At 49.2% G+C, this 24,180-nt stretch overlaps 1 protein-coding gene across 5 annotated transcripts in view; it reads right to left on the bottom strand.

The window, feature by feature from the left end:
• HDAC4 (histone deacetylase 4) overlaps nt 1-21,839 on the bottom strand; it is a 242,482-nt gene extending 220,643 nt beyond the window's left edge. For all 5 annotated transcript variants that reach the window (XM_061189010.1, XM_061189002.1, XM_061189016.1 and 2 more), the window contains exon 1: nt 21,736-21,839. In XM_061189010.1, coding sequence (XP_061044993.1) covers nt 21,736-21,757 — 22 coding nt within the window. In that variant the 5' untranslated portion in view covers nt 21,758-21,839. The remainder of the gene's footprint in view (nt 1-21,735) is intronic.
• Between the last annotated feature and the right edge of the window lie 2,341 nt (nt 21,840-24,180).

Below are 24,180 nucleotides of genomic sequence, written 5' to 3' on the forward strand. Positions count from 1 at the left end.
GACCCCTGCTCCCCGGCTGCTCTGTGGGGCGTGGTGGTCAGGCAGCAAGACTCGCCTCCGCTGCCCACCTGGAACAGTCTCTTATCAGCGTTCCACAAGTCAGTGTTATGGACACCTCGTCTTTGTTTTTCATTTACAGACCCTCCTTAAAAGCACGGTCCTTACCCCAGCTTGTGTGCACAGGCAGAAAACAAGCAGAAACTGAAGACCCTGAGATCACGATTGGCTCAGCTTCTGGGCTGCTGTGGACTTGACCTCGGGGCTGCCGTTCTACCTAAGGGTGTCCTGCAGGGAACTGTGCCTGGCTCACAGCACAGGAATCAGGATACGGGGCCTGGACACAACTCCCCAGAGCGCACTCTGTGCCCTGCGGGCGCCTAGAGACCCACGGCCCAAGTTCAAGAGCAGGCCACACCCTGCCCACACCTCCTGTGTCTGCTAGCAAGCATCCCACAGGCCACCTGGGTGGCCAGTACTGCCTTCTTACTGCTTCACCTGCATGCCCACCACCCAGCGGCCCAGATGGCCCGTCACTTCTTCTCCTGAAGGTGAATGCAGGCCCACCCCAGGCCCGTCCACCGGGACCCCTCACTGCACATCCCTCACCAGCTGCCGCCTTCCCAGGCCATCCTCTCACGCGCCCACTAGGGATGCAAGCTCCCTGAAGACTTCCTGGAGGCCACGATTTTTGCATCGCCCACCTGTAGCAGGGCTCAATTAGTATCTGCCAACTGCCCGAATCACCCACGAAAAAACCGGAGGCCCAAGTTCTTTCTTCTAGTAACCCCGGAGGAGCCGTGACACAGACCCGAGCCTGCTAGCTAGTAAACTGGGGACTGGGGACAGCATTTCCTTTGTTTCTGGCCCCTTCTGATGACACAGGAGGAGCACTGCCAGGGCGCCCCAGCTGAGAAGGGTTCCACAAAAAGAATATCAGGATGAATTCAGCCCAGGGGCTCTCGGAAGATCTCTAGTGCCAATGAAAAAGCCTTAGAATGAGTTTTACAGAACGCTACAGGAAGCCTTAGGATCCTAAGGGTGAGGGTTTCCGAGAGGCTGAAATGACGCTCTGAAACCTCACACACAGACGACCCATTGGAGGGAGGAAAATATTCCTGACGGTGAAGCCATCGTATCAATAAGACAGGAGAACGGGGTGAAGAAACACAAACATTCCAGTACATACATCACATCTGTGCCCAGCACACGCCTCAACAACAGAAGATGCGTTTGTGGAGCTGGGTGCCCTCGGAGAAAGGGCCTCGCCACGAGCACCGAGCTGCTGGTTTCCTCTCCTCCCGCTGCCCCTCCTGCAGCTCCCACAGTGGCCTGGGCTGGCCGAGTGTCAGGAGCGGTGGAGCTGGGCTTGCTGTTTATGTCGGATCCAGACAACGGAGGGTTTATGACGATTTACTGACGCAAGAGCTCCCCGACGCTGCGTGCCAGAAATTAATCAGGGGAGGAGGAATTCTTTTTAAGAAACCACTTGGCAGCCACTGCCCTGCCTGACGGGCTGAGACTGTAAGCTGAGCTCTCCTTCCAGGCCCCGGACCGCCAGCGAGAAGCAGCACGCCCAGGGCCCACAGGCCACGGGGTCAAGCCTGGGCGGAGCTCCCGGGCAGGGAAAGCAAGGGCCCCAGAACCGGGTGGGGAGTCCCGCCGCAGGGCTGGCCCTGCCCACCGCTAGCCGCTTCTCCCCGGACAGAAGCCCGGGCCGTGCCCCGGCCCTCGCTGGGCCCAGGCCGCTCCAGAAGGCCGCGTGCTGACAGTCCAAGAGGACCTCTGTCGGCTGAGCAGGGCCTGCCGGCAGGTTCTCCTATTGGGATCTTGTCATGTTGGCAAAATGCCTTTCTCAGGAGTTGGGTTTTAAACTTTACAGTCCCTACCACCAAAGAGAAAAACGTTCAAATACACACGTTTGGCCCTGGGCCCTGGTCTCAGTGCAGCAGGCCTTCCTGTGGACCTGAGAGTCGTGCGCCCAGGCAGGCAGGGGAGCAAGGCCACACCAGCCCCCCTCCCGCCGACCTCTCTGCGCCCCTCCTCTCGCTGGGCTCCCCGGCAGCTCACGGCCCCTCTCTGTGCCGCCCGTGCCCCGGGACGGTTTGGTCCAGGTGGGCAGCTGGCTCTAGCTGGGGGACGGGAGGCCGCCGGCCTGACACGCAAACACCCTAGCTGGAATCTGCTTTGAGAAATGATGTCAGTTATTCTGAAGTTTCAAACATTAAAAGACACAGGGTATTTATGTTTATCAAAAAGGGCCTGAGTCTGACAAGGGTGACTAAAGTGAAACTTGCCAGATGCTCTGGGCTGGGCGCTGGGCCCCTGAGGGCTCTGGGGGCCCTGATGAGGACAACCGCTCCCATCCCTGGCACACCAGGCCCCGGGCTGCACACCTGCCTCTGTTAATCCTCCCCCACCCCACCCCCGGGGCCAAAGCTTCTTCTCCGCAGGTCCTCAATCCTCAGAGAGAAGCCAAGCCCAGAGGGAGGGGCGCCAGCCACCCAGGGAGGGCCGGGGTCTGCGCCCCGCAGCCCACTGCCGGAGGCCACGCACAGAGCAAAGGGGAGCTGGCAGAAGGATGCTGTGAGGGCCCGAGTGCAGCGTCCCGGGCCCCGACTCGGGCCCCACCTGTCACCCAAGTGCCGCCATCCTTCCGGCTGTGGTGGGGACAGTGAGAGGGACAAGGGCAGCCAGGCCACTGCCGTGCTGCCACCCGGAAGGCACCGCCGCCCCTCCACGAACGAACGACCTACTAACTGCCAACCCCTCCAGCGAAACCCCCCCCGTGTCATGATGGCATGTCACCCGCCACCATGGGCGCTGGCTTCGGCACCTCCCAGACCACAGGTGGAGGCTTGTTTGTGGGGACTCCGGGGACCTGGACGAGGTGCTCCAGGAGGCCAAGGCAAGGGAGGAGTTCCCGTGCGAAAGCAGGAGCCACCTTGGCCAGCGAAGTTGGCACATCCCGCCTGGTTCCCAAGGCCTGAACGAGGACCACCGGGGTCCCCCACCAGCTGCCCGGATACGGGCCTCAGCGCCCGTGCTGGGCATCCAGGGCCGCAGGAGGCCACCAGGAGGAGTGTAGCCAAGCAGGTCTGCCTGGGCTCTGGCCCTCTGTGACCACCACACTCAGCCACCCTTCCAAGCGTCTGTTCTCCACCACCAACTAGACACGGACTGCCATTAACCCGAAGGAGGGGCAAGGGCTCCCACGTCCGCTAACCCTCCCACTTGCTATCTCTAGGGAGGACTCGCATTCCAGAAAGGCAAAATAACTGTTTGACTGCAACGCTGTTTGCGATGGTCATAGAGCCTCACCTCCTGCGGGGAGGAAAATGCTGGCTTCCTTAAAACTAGCACTCTGTAATTCAATTATTTGCAGGTAAAATCATATTTATTTTTAAGTGATTTAAATTAGCAACTATAGGAACAAAATGTACTTCTCAATGTTACAAACCAAACATGGCATTTATATCCTGACCATATTATATGAAAAGCATGGGTTACAAAACAGAAAAGGTAAATTTTAATGTGGAAAAGCAGATTCCACCCACAGCCTCCCCCGACCCCAAAAAGCCATTAAAGAAGAGAAGCTGTCTTACACCCCTACCCCTACATATAAAAATTCCCAGGCAGTTATTTGCTGACCTGTGGCTTACTTCCAACCTTTCCAGACTTGGCTGCCACGTGAATGTGAGAGTCATGTTATCTCAGAGGCGGAAGGAACTAAAATATCATTTAATACCACCCCCCCTCCTTGACACATGAAGAAAAGGAGGCCGAGAGGGACGTGGTGCTGCATCTGAGCTCCGCTCTGCCGAGCGGGGAAACCACTGCTGGTATAGTCATGACATTAATGGCATGAAAAGCAATGTCCTACAAAATATTTCTCAAGCTAAATCTAGAATGAATTCTTCATTCACATTGGAGGGAAAACAACTTGGTGAAAACCAAGGGGAGGAGGAGGAGAAGGCAGACTGGCAGAAAAGCGCTCACTGAGTGCGCTGCATTCAGATAGGGGCACTTGACATTTGTAAGGTGCGACATCAATCACCTCACAAAATATCCGAGGAAAAGTGCTACAGGAGCAGCTCGATGCTGCAGGTATGTTTCAGTCCACTTTAAAATACGCCCAGCAGTTATTTCACTGAAATGTAAAGGTCAGTGCAAACCCGGACAGTCACCTGGGAAACCTTACACACTTTACGTGGCACCGATAAGTAAACCTCATCTTCCACTTTGGCTACAGCAAACTAGCTCATGTCGGGCCAACCCTGCCGCAGACTGGTTAACATAAAGAACATATGTAGGTACTATGAAGGCTTTGGAGTCAGAGAGCTACCAAGGCAGCCAGGACTTGATGGGCCAAAACAAGAGAGAGAAGGAAAGAGAGAGGAGGGCATATTTTGAGCCCATTTTCCCCAAGAGGCATTTGCTGACATACAAGCTTCCACCAGGAGGGTGAGAAGCCAACCCTGGGAAGCGAAATGGGTTCAGAGCCTCCCAAGGGGGATGGTTCACATAAACACCCGGGGCTCCCAGCTGGGATCCTTACATACTAGGAGTAAGTACAAGGAGAAGACCAGCCCTCAGGGAAACTGAAATCAAACACTTCATAATAATAAAATGGTGGTTATTCCAACAAGAAAGTATAAAGTTCTAAATTTGCATGGGCTTAAAATAGCTTCAAAATACACAAAAGCAAAAACTGACAGCTAAAATGAGAAATAATACCAATCCACAATTACAAAAAGGGATTTTAAAATATTCTCAGTAACTGACAGAAAAAGCAGACAATAAAATCAGTAAAGTAACAGAAGATCTGAGCATCATAGTTAATAAATTTGACTTGACATATACAGAACTGACAATCTTAATTGACATATCCTCTTCAAATATATAAAATGTTTATAAAACTGACCATACAATGATAAAGCAAAACTCAAAGAATTTTCAAAAATTGAAATTATATACAGTAAATTCTGTGACCATAGTGAAATTAAAGTAGAAGTCAATAACAAAAGCAAAATACTAAGAAATTCACGAAAGGCTGAAATAAAGAAATAAAATAACCCATGGGTCAAAGAAGAAATCAAAAAGGAAATCAGATGTTATTCTAAACCGAATTATAATGAAAAATGACATTTAAATACCTGTGCAACCCAGCAAAGCCACGCATAGGTGAAAATCTTAATCTTAAGTGCATGTATTACAAAAGAAGAAAATCTGAAAAAAAAAATTCAATAACCTAAATATTTACCTCAATTAGCTAAAAGTAAAAGCAAAGTTAAGCCCAGAGAATAAAAGGAAATAACAGCAATAAGATCAGAAACTGAGTTTTTAAAAATCCAGTAAAATAAAGAAAATCAAATATGGTTGTTTAAAAATATTAATACAACTACCCTAGCAAGTCCAGCGGGGAAAAAGAGAAAGAACAAATAAACAATATGAATGAAAAAGATGTCACTACAAATCCTACAAACAGTAAAAGATAACAAGAGAGTATTTTAAAAACTGTATCAATACATTTGAAATTATAGATAGAATGAAAAAAATTCTGAGAATAACTAAACACATCAAAACTGACACAAGAAAAAATAGAAAATTTGAATAGTCCTACGGCAGTTGGCAGTGTAATTTACAAATCTTCCTGCAAAGAAAATGCCAATGTAGGTTCCCCGGTGAGTTCTTCCAAATATTTAAAAAAGAAATTAACAACATCAACCTTATATAAACTCTTCAAGAGAATCCAACAGGGGTCAGCAAACAATGGCCCAAATCAATCTGTGGCCTCATTTTGTACAATTTGCTAATTTAGACTGGTTTTTACATTTTTAAATGATTGTTTAAAAAAAAAGAAGAAGAAAAATAGGCAACAGAGACCATATGTGTTCCACAAAACCTAAAATATTTACCATCTGACTCTTTAAAGAAAAACTTTGCCAACTCCAGGAATAAAAAAGAGGATAATCTCATTCCATTCTAAGAGGCCAGTATAACCTTCATATTAAAACCTAACAAAGACATTTCAAGAAAAGAAAACCACAGGCCAATCTCACTCATGAATTTAGATGAAAAAAATTAAGCCAAATATAAGCAAAATGAATGCAGTAGTATAAAAGAAGAGTAATATATTATAACCAAGTTGGATTTACTAAGAAATGTACGGCTGGTTAACATTCAAAAAGCATTCAAGAAAATTCATCACATTAATCAAACACAGGGGAAAAATCATTTGATTAATAGATGCAGAACAAAGTATATTAAGTTGAACCAAATGAAAGTGCCATTTTTGTAGATTTAAAAAGATCAAATATCTGCACACCATATGGTGCAGCCTAATATTTTAACACTTACTTGTGAGAGAATGCAGCAAACTAGGAACAGAAGAGAACTGCGTTAGTCTGATAAAGACTATTATAGGAAACCTATAGCAAGTTTCATACATAATGATGAAATGTTGACAAATTTTCCCTGGATATTCCAATAAGACATAGATGTTCACAATCACCAATTCTGTTTAACATTTGACTGAAGGTCCTAGACAATGCGATAAAGCAAGAAAAACACATAAACATTTAAAAAATTAGCAACAAAAATAAAACGTCTACTATCCACAGACAGTATACATAAAAATCCCAAACAATCTACAAACTAGTATAGTAATAAGCCAAGTCTAAAAGCTGTCTACAGACAAAGTGGCTACACAAAAATTAATTGTATTTCTAAATACAAACAAACAAAAAATAAATAAAAATTTTAAAACACATCCCCAAAAATGCCTAGAAGTAAATCTAACAAAAGAAATGAAAGAACTCTACACTGAAAACTACAAAAAATGTGACAGAAGAAATTAAAGAAGACCCAAACAAATAGAAAGCAATATCATATTCATGGATTGGAAGATTCAAATAAACTGATTTTATATGCAAATCAATGCAGTCCCAATCGAGATCCCAGTAGTTATTCTGTTGAAATTGAAAAGCTGATTTTAAAATTCATATGGAAATGCAGTGGGCCAAGAAAAACCAAGACAGTCTTTAAAATGATCAAAAAAAAAGCTGGAGGACGCACATTACCAGCTGTTATAACTAATTATAAAGCTCCGTTAGTGACAACCATGTTCACTGGCACACAGATTAAGTCCAGGAACAGACCCAGATGTATGTTCATGACTGAGGACAAGGTGGCATCACAGAGCAGTGGAGAAAGGATAGAGCTGTTTAACGAATTGTTGAGCCAACTGAATATCCAAATGGGAAAAGTAACCCTCAGTTATTACCACACATCGTATTTTTTAAAACATCAATTCCAGGTAGACCATAGATCCACCTGGTAAAACAATGAAGCTTCTAGAAGATAACAGGCTATCTCCATGGCATTCAAGCAGGCATAAATAAAGTGACCAATAGTTGGACTGTGTTAAAATTAAGAACATCTGTTCATCAAAGAGCATCATTAAGAAAGTGAAGAGGCAACCCACAGACTGAGAGGAAACATCCAAGGAAATAACCAACAAAGGACTCATCTCTCGCCTATAAAAATAACTCCTACCAATCAGTAGAAAAAATAAAGACAATCCAATTTTTTAAATGAGCAAAAGACTTAAACAGGCACTTCACCAGAAAGGATATCTAGCTGTTTGATACATATACGACCAGATGCTCAGCATCTTCGGTAACAGGGGAAATACGAGATAAGTCACAGTGGCCAGAACAAAAAGTAATGAGAGTCCCAAGCACCGGCCAGGCTGCAGCCAGTGGGTCTCTCAGAGTGTAAACTGGTAGGAGAAATCTGAGAATCTGTTTGGCCCACACATACCTCATCAAAAGAAATGTGGCCCAGCAGACACCCGAGAATGTAACAGTAGCATTATATGTAAAAACCCCAGCCTGAAACCACCCAGGTGTCATCAACAATTGAATAGATAAATTGTGATCTGTTCATATAAGGAAATATTACACACCCATGTAAATGAACAAACAACCCTGGGTCACGTGACCTCAGTAAATCTCACAAACATATTGTTGAGAGAAAGAAGCCAGACAGAAAGAGTAAATGTTCTGTGGCTGCATTAATATAAAGTTCAAAACCAGGAAAAACTAATCCAAGGTGTTAGAGGCTGGAAAGGAGATTCCCGGGGGCAGGGGAGGGGCTGCGGTGACCTAGAGGGGCCACGTAAAGGCTGCTGGGCTGCCTGGGTTCTCCTCTCCTCGCTCTGTGTAGCAGTCACAGGTGTCTTCCTCTTGTCATAATTCAAGCTAAGCACTGATGGTTTGTGCATCTAGAAAAAGATGCCTGTCACACTCCAGTAAAGTTCACTTAGGAATGGGAACCCTCAAGGCAGCACTGTTTAGGGCGGCCACAGTGGGAAGGCTGGAAACAGATCCAGGTTCCACCAAGAGTGACTTGTTAAATGAATGCTATCACGTCCACGTACAACCATAGAAGAATAGGAAACTGGTTTGTACTAATTTAGAATAATCCCCAAAGGAAAAAAATTTAAAAGCTGGGTGCCTAAGTATCTACAGTATACTATCATTCATAAATAGAGAGTGAGCAAGAGAGAATATCTACAAATTTATTTTTTTTAGTTCAAAGTTTATCAATAGACTTTATTACAAATTGAGTAGATGGTACAGAGTTCCGAAGTACTCCACCAACAGCCACTGCACTCAGCTTCTGCTGTTAGTAGCATCTGACACCACTATGGTACATCCTATACTGATATATACATGTATCCTTCACTGAAGTATAGTTTGGCTTACAATGTTTCAGGCGTACAGCAAAGTGATGCAGTTACACATGTATACATATCTGTTCTTTTTCACATTATTTTCCCTTAGAGGTTATTACAAGGTATTGAATAGAGTTCCCTGTGCTATATATACTGTAGGTCCTTGTTGCTTATTTTGTAAATAGTGGTGTGCATCTGTTACTCCCAAACTCCTAATTTATCCCTGCCCCCTCCTTCCCCCTCTGGTAACCATAAGATTGTTGTCTGTGAGTCTATTTCTGTTTTACAAATAAGTTCATTGGTATTATTTTTTTAGATTCCAAATATAAGTGATGCCATATGATATTTGTCTTTCTCTGTCGGACTTACTTCACTTAGTGTGATCATCTCTAGGTCCATCCCTGTTGCTGCACATGGCATTATTCCATTCTTTATACTGATACAGGGTTATTAACTACGGTCACCACTTCCTTCAGATCTCCTTGTCTCCCCTCATGTCTTTTCTCCACCCCAGGGTCCCACCCAGGACCCCACGCTGCATTTAGTCCTCAAGTCTCCTCAGGCTCCCCTGGGAGGTGACAGCTTCTCAGACGTCCCTTGTTTTCGACGGCCCTGACAGTCTCGCGGGGCTGGGCGGGTATATCAGAAGGTACACCTCTGCTGGAAATGGATGTCTTTCTCACGCTGAGACTGGGTTTACAGGGCAGGAAGATCACACGGGTAAAGCGCCATTCTGCATACACAAATTTATTTGAAATTCACAGCCTAGAAGGAACACACCCTCATTCCACTGCACCAGTTGTACTGAACAGCGAGCTGTCACACAAAGAGCCCCGAGGGAGTGGGGCAAACAGCAATTCTCCGAAGACACTGCCATCAGGTGCACCTGGGGCGTCCTCTGGCCTCAGCGGCACGATATACACTCCAGGTCTGGGAAGGCCGACAGGGTCCGCCGTGCCCAGACCGACACCAGCACAACTCAGCGTTCCCCACCCCCCCGCCCCCCCCGTGCTGTCTCACCCACAGAAGCCCCATCAACGGAAAACTCCACTGGAAGCTGGTTACCTCTCTTCTAAAGGGAAGAAATCAGGACTCATCAGAGTAAACAAAGTGAGGCCTAAGTTTGGCAGACAAGGAAAAAGCCAATGCTTCCATCTTAACTACGCATGTGGTGATGAGCAACCGAGTCAGATGGCCTGTGCTGGGTCTGCCGTCTCCTGGATCGTCCTTTCCTGGGAGTCCCCACCTGCTTCCCAGAACGAGGATGAATGAGCAGCACATCCGCCGTCCACCCGGAGCCAACTTCGGCTCCCAAACGGATGGCGACAGAGGAGACAGGATGCCCCCCATGGCCCCAGCTTTCCAGGAACAGCACGGGGCCGGCAGGACGAGCGCTTGAGCGCAGGGCTGCAGACCCGGCCCCAGAGGAATACAAGAGCAGCCTGGACCCAGCCCAGGCTCGGGATAAGTGACAAGTCACAAGGAGAATGAGGAGTGCTGTGCTGGCTTGTTTTCGTACACGGCTATCTCTGCAGGGGGAAAGGAAAACGACAAAGGGGAGGGAACCGCTCAGATGTCTCATCCCAGGGGCCAGGCTTGGAGAGGAAGAACCAGAGATGGCTCTGTGTGACTCTGGCCCGGAAGTCCAAGGAGGGCTGCAGAAGGGCACGCCTCCACGGCACCCATGGCCTTGGGGAAGCTGCGTCTCCATCCCACCCTCGACCAGGTGCCCAGGCTGCTCACAAAGAAGAGCCAGGTGCCGAGGAGGAGCAGGGTGAAGTCTCAGCTCTCCGCTGGGTGGTCCACGCCCCCAGCCACACACGTCTTACCTTGGTCCCCAAGCAAACTGCTCTGCGACCTCCCAGGGCGCCTCCCTTGCAACCCAGAGCTGGTGTGTCCCATCACCCCCTCCTCTCACCCGAGCAGGCCCCAACTCCCACTCCCCTTCATTCCCACCCCTGCAGAGCACCTGGAATTCTGTGATTCTCCAGGCTGACCCTCAGCTGCCCACCACCCCCAGGACTGGTGTAGACATCAAACAGCATGAACTTTCTAACCCATGTGCTGCTAAATAACAAGGTCGCATTCGAAGTTCAAAGTCTGCTTGAATTTTGAATTTTTAAATGCAAAACCAGAAGTGATATTTAAAAATGAAATATCACTCTATAAAATATGAGAAAAATTCATATTTTTTCCAGCAGTTTCCTAAATCTGTCGCAGCTGTCATGGGACTTCCCTGGATTTTGATGACTATAGTTTCGAAGTGACAGAGACCACTGCATTCAGTGAGATTCTGAGTCCAGTCCATCCAGAAGATTCCAGAAGCATCCAAAGCAAAAGGGAGACTCGCCACGAAAAGCATTCAAAGCCACTGATGGAAGATTCTGGAGCAGGATTCTCAGGTCATGTGGGGCGGGCCTAGCAGCTCTTGCCCCCGCCCAGGGTCTACCAGGAGCTGAGTTTCAGCTCCCTAGTGGTAGAGCTTTGTTTCCAGCAAGAACGTGCTGTGGACGCACAGCCGCCTCTGCCCAGTGGCTACGCCAGCCTCCCCCTGCCCACCCCCAGTGCAGCCCAACCGTTTCAGAACTGGAAATTGTTGAGAAACGCTAGTATGATGTTCTCTCGGACAACTTAAGCAACTTGAGAAAGACCCAAATTGCTTTTTTTCTCACAGATAATGTTGATGTTGGAAACCATATGCCTCAGCCAGGGCAGACTCAGCCCATAGGATCACACACACGGCCGAGAGTCCCCCAGAATCTCCTGGGAAAGTCATTAAAGACAGCATCTCCTTTGGAACTGCAATTGTTGAGGCCAAATCCACGCCAGTCGGTCACCACATCCACTCATAACAGGAGCCACGTAACGTCAAAAGAAATCAGAGCACCTGCAAACATGAAGAAACACCCCGCCCCGTGGTTCTCGGGCACCAAGTCCTCTGGCCCTGCAGGGAGCTCAAAGAAAGCCCACTGAGAAGCCACCAAGTCAGGTCTCCGTTCAGGTCAGGGCCACCTGGCCACGTGAGCTTCACCCTGGACAGAGGTGCCGGCCAGTCGAGCATGAGGTATTGAGATGGGACCGGAAGCCTGAACACGGAGCAGACAAGAGTGGAACCACGCCCTGGGTCCCCCTCTGCAGCACGTCCAGGGCCTGGGGTCTCCCAGCCCCACACAGCATCTCGTCACCTGCCAGGCACTGCTGCTGCCCGACCTCCAGGACCCCTCCCGGCCCTCCCGTGAAAGCCGGCTGTGCCCGCGGAGGCCCCGAGAGGCCGGCCTATGCCACTCACCTGCTAGCGTGGCCAGCCCTGCCTTTCCACGCCACCAGGAGAAAGAACGTTTTACAAAACGCTACGGATGATGGGGGAATAATGAAAGGGAACCAAATCCCAGAAGAGCAGACAGACAGCTGGACTGTTCTCAGAGGCCCGAGGCCCCCGTGGGGACGGCCGAATGGAACTCCTAGCCGGCCGCTCAGATCCCAGCTGGTGCGTTTCCTAAAGGCTGGGCTCCTTGGGACAGAAAACCCACAGTGGGGTCTCAGCGCTTCCAGGCCAGTTCCCCGGGGCACACAGAGTTCAGATTTGCCCCGTGTCCCTCCAGACAGCAATGGCCTTGGCTCCTTACCTTCCCATTGGAGCTGATGAACTAGACAAACACCTCCCCCAAAAAGTCTTCAGGGACACTGACACCCAAACCCGTATTTAGAAAAGAACCACCTTCCTATGTTGAAGCATCACCCGCGAAGATGCAGGGTTCCCCACGACAAGGACACCACTGATGAGGGCAGCCACGTGCAAATCCGCCAGGCTGCAGCCATTCCGCGCCCACAGCCTCCACTCCAGAGCGTCAGACCCACGGCGAGGAGCCTACCAGAGAGGAAGGCCACTGCCGACCTGTCCCCTCTTCAGCAGCCACACCTTCGTCCCTGTCACTCAGAAAACGGGGCTCATCGACAGCTGACAGGTGTCCCTGGTCACCCGTCATCAATACCTCCGATGCGATCCTGACCTCCCCTTCCCCACCACCTTCCTCACCACCACATCACCATCAATGACTCGACTACGACATGTACAGAGGCTCTGGCACCACATAACACAAAGGTCCTCATCTCCGGCTTCTGCTAAAACTTCCCAGTGAAAACCTCTGCTCTCCATGCCTCCACCCTCCATGCCTCCCCAGCACCTTCTCGAAGTTTCTAAAAACCCTTTCTGCGTACTGGCACCAAAGAAAGAGATCAATGACCCCACCGTCCTCCCGTCCCCTGATCCTTTCAGTGAGACTGAAATAAACAAAGCCGTCAGCTCCCCGGGCCCAGGCGTGGCTGGTCTGGGTGAAGAGCCACGTGGAGACTGCAGGTGTTTGGGCACAGCCTGCGGCACTGGGATGAGCGGCCGTTTGGGCACAAAAGAACAGCAAGCAGGTTTGCATCCTCTGTGTCAGACCCTGGTGGGGAGGCGGAGCTGTCAGAAGCAGTCAATCGGCCCCTGATTTGGATTAAATCAACATGAACGTGAAAATGAGGAGCGCCGGGAATTCTGAATCACACCGTTCAATACGGAGGAACTGCCGCTAAATACACTCAGTGTAACAGACGCGAACGGGTTAGAAAGGGCTCTTCGTATAACGTCTAGAAAACCGGTGTTAAGAACAGATTCCATGGAATTCTCTTATAACTCCAACAGCATCACACAAATCCTACTGAATCAACAAGTCGATGAGAGACACAGTTGTAACAAAAGTCCAATTTCTACAAAGGACTGCCTACGAAAATTCATAGACTGCACTTAAAAAGGAATAAACTTGGCTATGAATGCAAACAAATCAAAATATTGACAGAACCTTTAGCTCTTAAAACGTGAGGCATTCTCTTGGCTTCCGCACCTTGAACAATTACATTGTAAGGAACAATCTTCTACAAAATGGCCTAAGAGTTTAAAGTTTAAAAAAATAAATTGCATGGGGCTTCCCTGGTGGCACAGCGGTTGAGAATCCGCCTGCCAATGCAGGGGCCACCGGTTCGAGCCCTGGTCCGGGAAGATCCCACGTGCCGTGGAGCAACTAAGCCCCTGCGCCACAACTACTGAGCCCACGTGCCACAACTACCGAGCCCACGTGCTGCAACTACTGAAGCCCGCGTGCCTAGAGCCCATGCTCTGCAACAAGAGAAGCCACCGCAATGAGAAGCCCGCGAACCTCAACAAGAGAAGCCACTGCTCGCCGCAACTAGAGGAAGCCCGCGCACAGCAACGAAGACCCAACGCAGCCAAAAATAAAATAAATAAATAAATAAATAAATTTTAAAATAATAATAATAATAAATAAATAAATAAATTGCCATCAGTCACAAAAGCTCCCTCAGTGAAAGGCCTGAAAACAATCTCTTAACAATAACAAATCAAACAAGAATACAGAATCAGAGAGCACATGTGAGCCCTGGGAGAACGCAGTTACGAGCAGACAACAAATCCCCCAGTTAGTGGCCACTCAATAATTACCATCAAGATGCTTATACCAATCTTACAGAACTCTTTACGAGTGCTATGGCAAAAGGAGTAAAAATAAGCAGATGTAAGATACGCGTACATTTTATTTTTTAAAAAATATCACTTTTAAATAAGCCTCCCCACTACTTTCGAAAAGTATACAGTATTAGTAGAAGTTAGAAAAATGGTTATAACGTCGAACATTGCTGTTCATCTTAAAATCCCAAAAGCTCTGAAGCTGCGCTGCAGCCTGGATGGTTCCAGTTCCGAGTCAGGATCACTGCATTCAGGCAGCAGCGGCGGGAACCCCGGGCCGAGAAAGAGGAGGAGAAGGGCTGGGGGGACACAGAGCCTGAAGTCCAACAGCACGAGGCCACTGTTGGCCATCCCAGCTTACGACCCGAACAGATGGTCAGAACCCAGAACCCGATGCAGCCTCGAGGGAGTGGCCGCCTCCCTGCCCACCTGGGCCGAGCGCGCCCAGAGACCAGGCTCTGGCCGAGTTCATCCCTCCTATTTCCGCTTGTTTTGTGGGAAGGGGGGGAAGGGAGGGGCAAACATGAAAATCCCACAATCAGGTCTCTTTCCGTCATACGCTGCTTAGCACTCCCTCTCACAGGCCAATATTCCCAGCACCTTACTAAGTGGGGAAAAGCAAACCCATGTAAAAACACAAGGCCAGATATGATTCTAAAAAGTTTACAGTCGTTTGCCTCATTTGATTTTTTTCTTCATCATTATAATTTTCCCAAAAGTGTCCATTTTTTATCATGGTCTCACGAAATAAGCAAATAAAAGGCTCTTAGGTGGAAGTAACATGAGACGTTTCAACCAAAATCTCCCAAATTAACCTGGTCTGCCAGCCCCCCAGTCAGCTCTCAGGACTGGCAAAGAGAAGCTCAAAGAACTTCAGAAATACACTAGTGACATGCTGTGAGCCCTGCAAACGCCAAGAAGTTCAGCCACGGCCAAGCCATGCACGCTTAAACCAAGGGAACACAAAGCACACGTCCCAGGAAGGCACAGAGCGCGTGCCGGATGCGAGGCCCATACCCCTTCTCCACGCCAACAGGGTCTCGGAACCGAGGGGGATGGGCCCGTGTGGACCTGGGTACAGCTGCCCCTCCTGGTCAGGACCCCGTCCCCGACGCACACCTCTCCACTCCCATCTCCCACCTCTGCCAGCCCAGCTCTCGCCTCCGGGCCCCTCTGGAGCATCTCAGCCTCTGTGCCCCATGGGGCAGGCGAGCTCCTGCCCTGCTCCCCGCTCAGCTCACATGTCCTGACCTCACACACCCCTTCTGAGGGACCCCTGCCCCCCGGCCCATCCCCTCTCCACATGAACCACACCGTACCAAGGGGGCCGGCGCCTCCGTCTGGCCTGGCCCGGGGACCCCACGCAGGTCAGCAGGATGGATTCCTAACTGGTCCGGCGCGGCCAGCGTCTGCCCAGCAGAGGTGCACACATCCCTCAAGGCAAGATGACTGATTCCAGTTCCAGGATGGCCTCTGAGTAGATACCTGGCCTTAGGCGGGGCACTGGATGGCAGTCAAGACTGGTTTCCTCATGGACAGGACAGGAATAACAGTGTTCTAGCTCACTTCCCAGGGCCGTCATGCAAAATGAATGAAATAACCCGTAAAGCACAATTCAGAACCAAGTCGCTATTCATTCTGGACCCCTAAAAGCACAGCAGAGTTTGACTTGCAGTTAGAGAGTAAGCAGTGTTGATTCATTACTATTATAAGCTTTAAACATCGACGGTTTTTTAAACAGAGCAGCCCCGGCCCTTCACAGCCCAGCGTCTGGGGGTGGCCGCCCAGCACCCCCCTGTCCCCACCGCTGGGCGCCTCAATCACGGTCTTTCTGTTCCACCGACAAGCTGCGCTCGGTGGTTTCTAATGATCCTGGTACAGGGCTTTCTATGTCAAATACATACCGGGAGTTCATTCTTAAATTTCAATATCGTTAATCATCTAACATTCAACTTCTCAGAATTCAGAAATTTGCATTTCTACAATGGTGGCTTTGAAAAAAAGGACATAAATGCAAATGTTCCACAAACCGTATAAGAATTTTCAGAGAATTGCCAAAACAAACCATCAATGCTCCATTGACAGTGAATTTTCTGAGCTCTTCATAACGACTGAGTATTCGTGATTTTTAAAAGACAAAACACAATTTGAGGATTTTTTTTAAAAAAGGAGGTTGAAAAAGAAGTCGTTATGTTTCCATGATTTCCAGAACAAACCTTGACTGATTAAGACCCAGATAATGATGGCGTGGAGGATCCGGGGCCAAGACAACTCAAGGGCTGCAACTGAAGCGCCGGGTGCCCGGAGGAGCCTGGGGGACGCTTGCAGACAGGAAACGCACGGGGTGTTTGTGAACCTGCCCTTGAGAAAGCAGAAGCGGGCGGTACCAGGGGCCCGCGAGTACCTCCCAGCCCAGGGGCCATCTGAACAATGAGGCTCCCCGCCGTCCCCCCAAGACACCTGCATTCGGCAGGACTTTGGGAAACCGGCTCCTCTCCCTGTGTCCCCGGGGCTCAGCCTTGCTCTCCCCGCGCAGAACCCTGGGCCCGCCAGCCGCTGAGGACTCTCCATGCCGCCCAGAAATGTCACGAACAAGCTCTTCTCCAGCTGCTCCCCGTCTTCCGACGGGTGTGATCACAGCCTCCATCTCCTGGCCTAAGCTCCCAGGACTCTGTCGGCCGCACCTGCTGGCTCCACACCCCGCCTCCTGAAAGCCCAGGCCTGGGCCTCCCCGGGCCTTGCCCAAGGCCACTCCCGGCTCCCTAGCTCTCCTCTTGTGGCCCAGGGCCTCGCACAGGGTCCATGACCCACTCCCAGCAGCTCAGAATCAATGGCTTCTTCATGTTAATTGCAAGTCCTTAAAATTCACTTCTCCCCTTAAAACTTCACAGTATTCCTGAAACACTGAATCCTTGCAAAGCACAATTTAAATGTATAAAAATGTGTCTTTCTGAGATCATTTCTATATTAAAATGTAACACCCTTGGTGGCCAAACTGGATGAAATAAACAGACTCGAGATCCAACAAAGCAAGACCAGGGCTCCGGCTCAGACCAGAGGAGGCCAAGAGCCTTCTCCTGGGAGACTTACAGGATTAGAACTTTACGAGGGCCTAAAGAAATCAAACTATGTTGAAACTCATTAATCACCAAGTTATTGTTGACACAGGCTTTTTAGCTGCTTTTATGTGGACGGGGCATTTCAGATTGAAGAGGATACTAAGAAATCAGAGTATGGTCCAAATTAAAACACGGATCTGAAATATACACGTTTCCCTCAAAACAGTTATCCTGTTTTTAACACGATACAGGGAGGGATGGGGCACTTGAATGACGGTCAGCCAGCTCTCTGTCGAGGGCGTGGTTTGGACGCCCACACACAGGTCCAGGAGGCTCCGTACGGGGCTCCCTAAGGTCTACAGTCCCTCCTCCAGACTTGCTCTAGGCAGAAACGTTACTGCAAAGAAGGTGACTTGCACTGGGTGGGGTGGGAGTGGCAGAAACGTGGCCGAGTGACAGCGTCTGGTTCTCCTGTAAGCCAGCCGAGGCCCCCATATCCTAGCACCATCCAACCACAAGGAACTCTACAGTGTTCATCTGAGGAAAACAAAGGAAGAGGGAGGAACGAAGGAGCCCGTGCCTGTCCTGCCAGCCGACCCACGGACTGTCTACAGTCGCTCAGTCCGGCCGGGGACTCGGCTTCGAAGGCGAGGTCCTGCGTCCTAATAGCCCCCGACCCCCTGGGCACATCCCAGCAGGGCAAGGCTTGGAGTGCTGGGGTAGACAGGAAGCACAACATCTCAGAGGCTCTTTTTATTCTTCCTGCTCTCAAAGAAGAGTTCTCTTAGACTAAATCAAGCCCGGCCCTTTCCTCAGGCTGCTCGCATCATTAGAAATAGTTATCCAGAGCAATAAAACCCAACAGTTAACAGTTTTACGTCAGAGAACCAGGGCCTGGCTCTGGCAAAGTTCAGAAAGAACGGCAATAAAATCATAATGCATACCTCACCCAACACCAGAGGGAGTGTTCAAGGCAAACGGGGGAGAGAAAAATCCTACACATCAAATGAAAAGGTCATTTTATCATCGGGCCGAAGCCAGCCAGTGCTGCAAGCGTGAGAGGAGGGGCCCACAGCGGCTGGCCTCCCCCGGCCCCGGAGCCGAGGGCCACACAGGAGCTGGCAGAGCAGCGGCCGGGACACGCAGGCACCCAGGTGCCGCAGGGGGAGGGAGAGTGCGCGGCCAGGAGAGACTGACACCGCACGTCCCAGCGATGCAGAGACTGAAACAGGACTCGTCTGCTCGGGCTCAAGACAAGACAGAGAACGGCGAGAAATGCCTGTTCAGAAGAGCTAATTGAACAAGTCAGTATTAATTAGTTCTCTTCCTCCCTCAAATCCACTAAAATGACAAAAGATAAATATAAACATGAAGGGAGTTGCAGCGAGGCTAGACAGTGGGAAAGCAGTAGCGTCGACTGACGAGAAACCTGGAGGAATTTCCTAGAGGATGTACATCCCAGGGGATCCAAGTGATGGGGAAACCATCACTGGTGAGCAGACAGTCGCCCCAGGCTGGCAACGGCCTTGGGGAGGAGGGGGTGTGCCGACCCACAGCTCAGCCCAACTGCCAGCCCAAAACGGCCCGGGGGAAGCGGCAGGGCAGCCGGGGGCGGGGGGCGACCGGCCGGCCGGCGTGCCGACCCTCGTGGTGGCAGGCACGGTTTGCGGTCCCTGGCTGCAGCTCCAGGGGCTGCTCGGGGAAGGAGGGCGGGCCCCTGAAGGAGAGCTTCAGGCCCCAAGCGCACCACTCCCTACATCAGAAGGAAGAGGGGGGAAGAGGCTCAGGCCACAAGGCAGCCCTGCCTTGCCAGCTCCACCCACTGAGAGAGACCGAGCTTCCAGCGTCAAGAACAACACACACACACCAGGCAGGACACGACGGCAGTCAACAGCCACGGGTGAACTCCCCACGTGAGACGCAAGACTCTGGGAAGGAGAAAAAAGCAAAACCCAGCTAGATCTCTGCTGTTCACGGGGACCAGGCTTGTGAGGGTAAGATAAGAGGGCGGAGAAGCGTTTCTCAGCCCAAAGAAACCAAGGGCAGAAATACTTTTAGGAGACTGATTAACTTTGGGGCAAAGAAACGTGAAACAAAGAGAAATACGTTGTATTTTGTTAAGAGAACAGGGAAATACGTTGTATTTTGTTAAGAGACAAGGGCCACCAAGAGATAACAGTCATTAGTTTTTTAGCACTGAAAAACACACTGGAATACATAAAGCCAAAAACGGTCCATAAAATGGTCTTTTTGTAAAAATAATATTACAAACTAGAATCAAAATGGAAAGCACACATTTCTCTAGAAATCGAGGAGACAAAAAAGATAAAGCTATACTGATGTAAATAACTCAATTAACTTCATATGTATAGACAAAATAACATATAGAGAAAAAAATACATACATATACTCCTATGTATAAATATATTTGACCCTTGAACAACAAGGGATTGAACTGCACGAACCACTTACTGTGGATTTTTTTCATAGTAAGTACCACGGTGCCACGCCATCCGTGATGGGTTGAATTCTCGGACATGGAATCGCAGACACAGAGGAGCCAACTGTGGATGCGGGGAGCCGACTATAAATTACATGTGGATTTTCGACTGCGGACAGGCTCGGCACCCCTAACCCCCGTGCTGTTCGAGGGTCAACTGTATGTAATATTTATGAATGAGAAAACTTTACATACAGTATTGATGTATACATAGAGACTTCTTTAGACCAAAAAAAAAAAAAAAAAAAAAACAACAAGAAGAAAGAAAAAAATAAGGGAAAAAAGAGCACTCTTTCTCTTCAAATGCCTGGTGGCATGTACGAGATCTGATTATATCTATAGCAGCTCATGCAAAAAAAGTGCACCCCCATTTATACAGGAATGTAAATTCAAACAATAATTTCTCCCGAGAATGCTGACAAGAATGAAATAGACTGAATTCACCTAGTGCAGGTGCCAATGAAGAAAAGTATCTATGCTCATAAACTACGATTAAGAAAAACTGAGGCAGAGTTTCTGGAGCAATTTGAGGGTAAACTTAGACGTTTTAAATGCACAAGCCCACCAACCCAGCAATTCTACCTCTTGGAATTGATCCAGTGGAGATACTTATAGAAGCGTATGTTCAAAATATATGTATAATAATTGTTTGATGCCGGTTTGGGGCTGTTATAAATACCGCTGCAACCACATAAATATCCATCTTCGAGCTACCAAAAATAAGTCAGTTTGATATACGTACTGACATCAAAAGATGCTCATAATGCACTAAAATGGAAAAAATAAAACACAGAACCCCAGAGATAGAACGATTACACGCTATTAAAACATTTACACACACCCCCTACCTGTTCAGACACAGGAGAAAGGCACGTCCCCAACTCTGAGCGGGAGGGAGAGTCCGCGGTCTACCTCACCCACTTCCATCCAGACTGCTGAATTTTGTTTGACACTTTGTATCAAGCAATACATGAACGATTTAAATCAATAAAGCCTTCATATCTAAATATAACCGGGATTCCTGCTCTCGGGAGCTTCAGACAACTCTGATCGGGCCAAGGAGAGGGGTGTGAACGTGCGTGCGGGGGGGCCAATCCCCAAGGGAGAGACCACACCACGCCCCGCCCCTCTCTGCTGAGCCGGACCCCCAGCCACACTGACGGATGCGGTGCCTCAAGGATGCCCTGCACCTGCCCGGGCAGACTCAGGACAACTGACAGCTAAGTGGCCCAAGGCCACACTGTGCTGGACGGTGAGGCGGGACAAGGCAGGGCTCCCAGCTTGGTAGGAGCGAGCACGGTGACTCTGCGACGGGGGAGGAGGAGCCCCGAACGCGTGTGTCCGCAACACGCTTCTGAAGCTAAGAGCCACACAAATGTGGTTCCCGGACCCATGTGGCCACTTACTAGCTCCGTGACCTGGGACAAGTCACTTCTTCCCGCCAGGTGGGAGACGCTTAGGGCCGAGTGAGGAGTCAATGCGCGTAAGATGCTTAGTGCAGCGCCTAATAAAAAGCCTCGGGCACCAGGAGCGACGCCCCTTGGCCACCACTGATGGGCACCAATCATGCTTCTTCTCAGACTCGGCCCAGAGGCCCTCCCACCCCCACGGCCCCCAGAAACAAAGCAGCTGGAGACGAAAGCAGCTCTCCAGACCACAAGTGGACGTGTACCCATCACCTCCCTGAAGCACCAGAGAAACGGGTGCCGCTCAAGTCGGCATGCAGGTCCCGGCCGAGGCTGGACCCCACGTCTCCGTGAGGCCCTCCTCAGCTTTCCGCCACTGAGATGAAGAGCAGTCTACTGTGCCCTCGGGGCCGTGGTAAACCGACGGCGGTCATGATGGAGGACCCAGTGGGAGACCCAGGACCAGATGTGAGGGCAGCGCGTCCGCCGAGAGGACCCAGGGCCCCGCTTACCTGGATGGCTTTGGGAGCTCATTGCGAGCAGCGGCTTCTCCTTTAAGGTATTCAAAAGGGCTCAAAACTTCCACATGAACGAGAGCTCCAAAGAGCCCCAGAGTCCCACCGGCACATACAAATCCAGCGACGCGCACGGCTGGTCCACGGCCACGGAAACTCCCCGTCTCGCCGACCACGTAGTGGGCCCAGTAATCCACAGGAGGGCAGGGGTCTCCCCGGGCTCTCAGGAGACGACCTGTCTGGGGAGAGAAAGGGGAGGCTTCGGTTAGGAGGTGAAGGCCCCCTGGACCACCACATGGAGCACGGAACCAATCATTCACGCTCCACCCCCGTCTCTACCATGGATTGCTAAAACGCTCACGTGGAACCATCATGGCAAACTTGTACAAACTACTTGGACGTTTTGTTAGTAAATGTATGTAAATACGTGTAACAGCGTATCTGTGGCACAACCTCGACGCTGAGGACGGAAAACGTTTTAAACAAGAAATTACTTTAAGCCCACTCCCCACACACACAGTTTTTCATTTTCACCATATCCCCGACTATTCCTATTTTACGTAGCAGCAATCTCAGAGTTTAAGTTTAAATTCAGCTTCCCTCACTTATACCCTAAATGGTTTCCCAGGTTTCCATCTTCCTAATAACCATTTCCTCAATTTATTTCCATTTTCTGATCGTAAAAGTAAAACATGCTAATCACAGGAAGTATTTAAAAAGTGATCCGTGATGCCATGACACAGAGGCAAACACTTGGTAATATTCTGATGCATTTCCCTGCCGTTGTTCTTCTTCGCCTTTCGCCCATACTGGCTGCTAGCTCTACACTTGGACACCCTATTCCCTTTGCTGACGTGACAGTCAGGCATCTTCCAATGTCATGAACAACTCTTGGTAACAGCGCTTTGAAGGCCGCTTCCCTCTGTGTCTGTGACGGGAGCTGCCTGCCGCCTCCCTGGGAGGACCTGCCCCTCCCCCGCTCCAGGTGGCTCCGATGAGCCCTGCCAATCACAGGCCCGTCCCCAGATGGGAGGGTGGCACGTAATGTGAGCCGAGCTCATCAAATCCTCTTCCCAAGACCACCCTCTTCCACAGATCACAGGCACCTAACAGAGGAGGAGCCCAAAGAAACCAGGACACGGATTCCCACCACCAAGCGTCTGCCTCTGTGGGATGTCGTCACCAATGACTTTTTAAATACTTTGCTGTGATGAGGATCTTTTGCTTTACAATCGGAATACAGAGATAAATGGAGAAAATGGTAACTATGAAAATCCTCCTACTGACCCCGGCTCAGGGGTCCTCTGAGGCCTATCATCCGCTCCTTTAATAGTGTGACAAATTCCTGTTTTTGATTAAATTATTCAAGGATTTTTTCCCCCTATTGCTTATAACCAAAGAACCCTAACCTATTCATCATGTAAAGGATTAAACCCCAATTATACGTTATCTATAGCCCTGTGATTAATATCTTTATGATTACTGTTCTATATCTGTTTATTTCCTTAGGAAACACAGTAACTTATTTATTCATCTCTTGAATGGATAAAGAAGATGTGGCATATACATATATATGGAATAGTAGCCATAAAAGGTGAATGAAATAATGCCATTTGCAGCAAGACGGATGGACCTAGAGATGATCATACTAAGTGAAGTAAGTCAGAAAGACAAATATCATATGATATCATTTATATGTGGAATCTAAACTATGACACGAATGAACTTATCTACAAAACAGAAACAGATGCCCAGACACAGAGAACAAGTCTTTGCCAAGCAGCGGAGAGGGGAGGGACGGAGTGGGAGGCTGGGATTAGCAGATGAAAACTATTATATACAGAATGGATAAACAACAAGGTCCTACTGTATAGCACAGGGAACTCTATTCAATATTCTGTGATAAACCAGAATGGAAAAGAATATGAAAAAGTATATATATATGTATAACTGAGTCACGTTGCTGTACAGCAGAAATTCATACGACATGGTAGATCAACCACTTCAATAAAATTTTAGAAAAAACGGAATTTGTATTCATCTCTTGACCAGAAAGAAACACCATTGTCTTGAAAGCAATGCAGATGGTATATTTTGCAAACCCTTGCAAGTCTCGGATGGCTCTGTATCCTTCACACAAAAATCACAACTTGGCTGGGTATAAAAGTCTTGGATCACAAACATTTCTCCCTCAAAATCTTAGCCACTGCCCCACCCTCAGATACCGAAAACCCTGGCCCAGCAAAGCAGCACTTCCTTTCCAGGGAACCTTTGGGGCTGAGTTCTGAGGCTTTCCTCTGTCTGGATTCTGCCAGGATTTTTTTTTACTTTAATCTTGAAATTCAAAAATGTTGTCAGAAGATGTATGGTCAGAGTCTCTTTCCCTTTATTTTGCTCCAAACGTGAACCTTTCAATACACACAGGTCTTTTTTCTGCTCAGG

The sequence above is a fragment of the Eubalaena glacialis genome, chromosome 1, assembly GCF_028564815.1.
Source record: "Eubalaena glacialis isolate mEubGla1 chromosome 1, mEubGla1.1.hap2.+ XY, whole genome shotgun sequence".
NCBI classification, from domain to species: Eukaryota; Metazoa; Chordata; class Mammalia; order Artiodactyla; family Balaenidae; genus Eubalaena; species Eubalaena glacialis.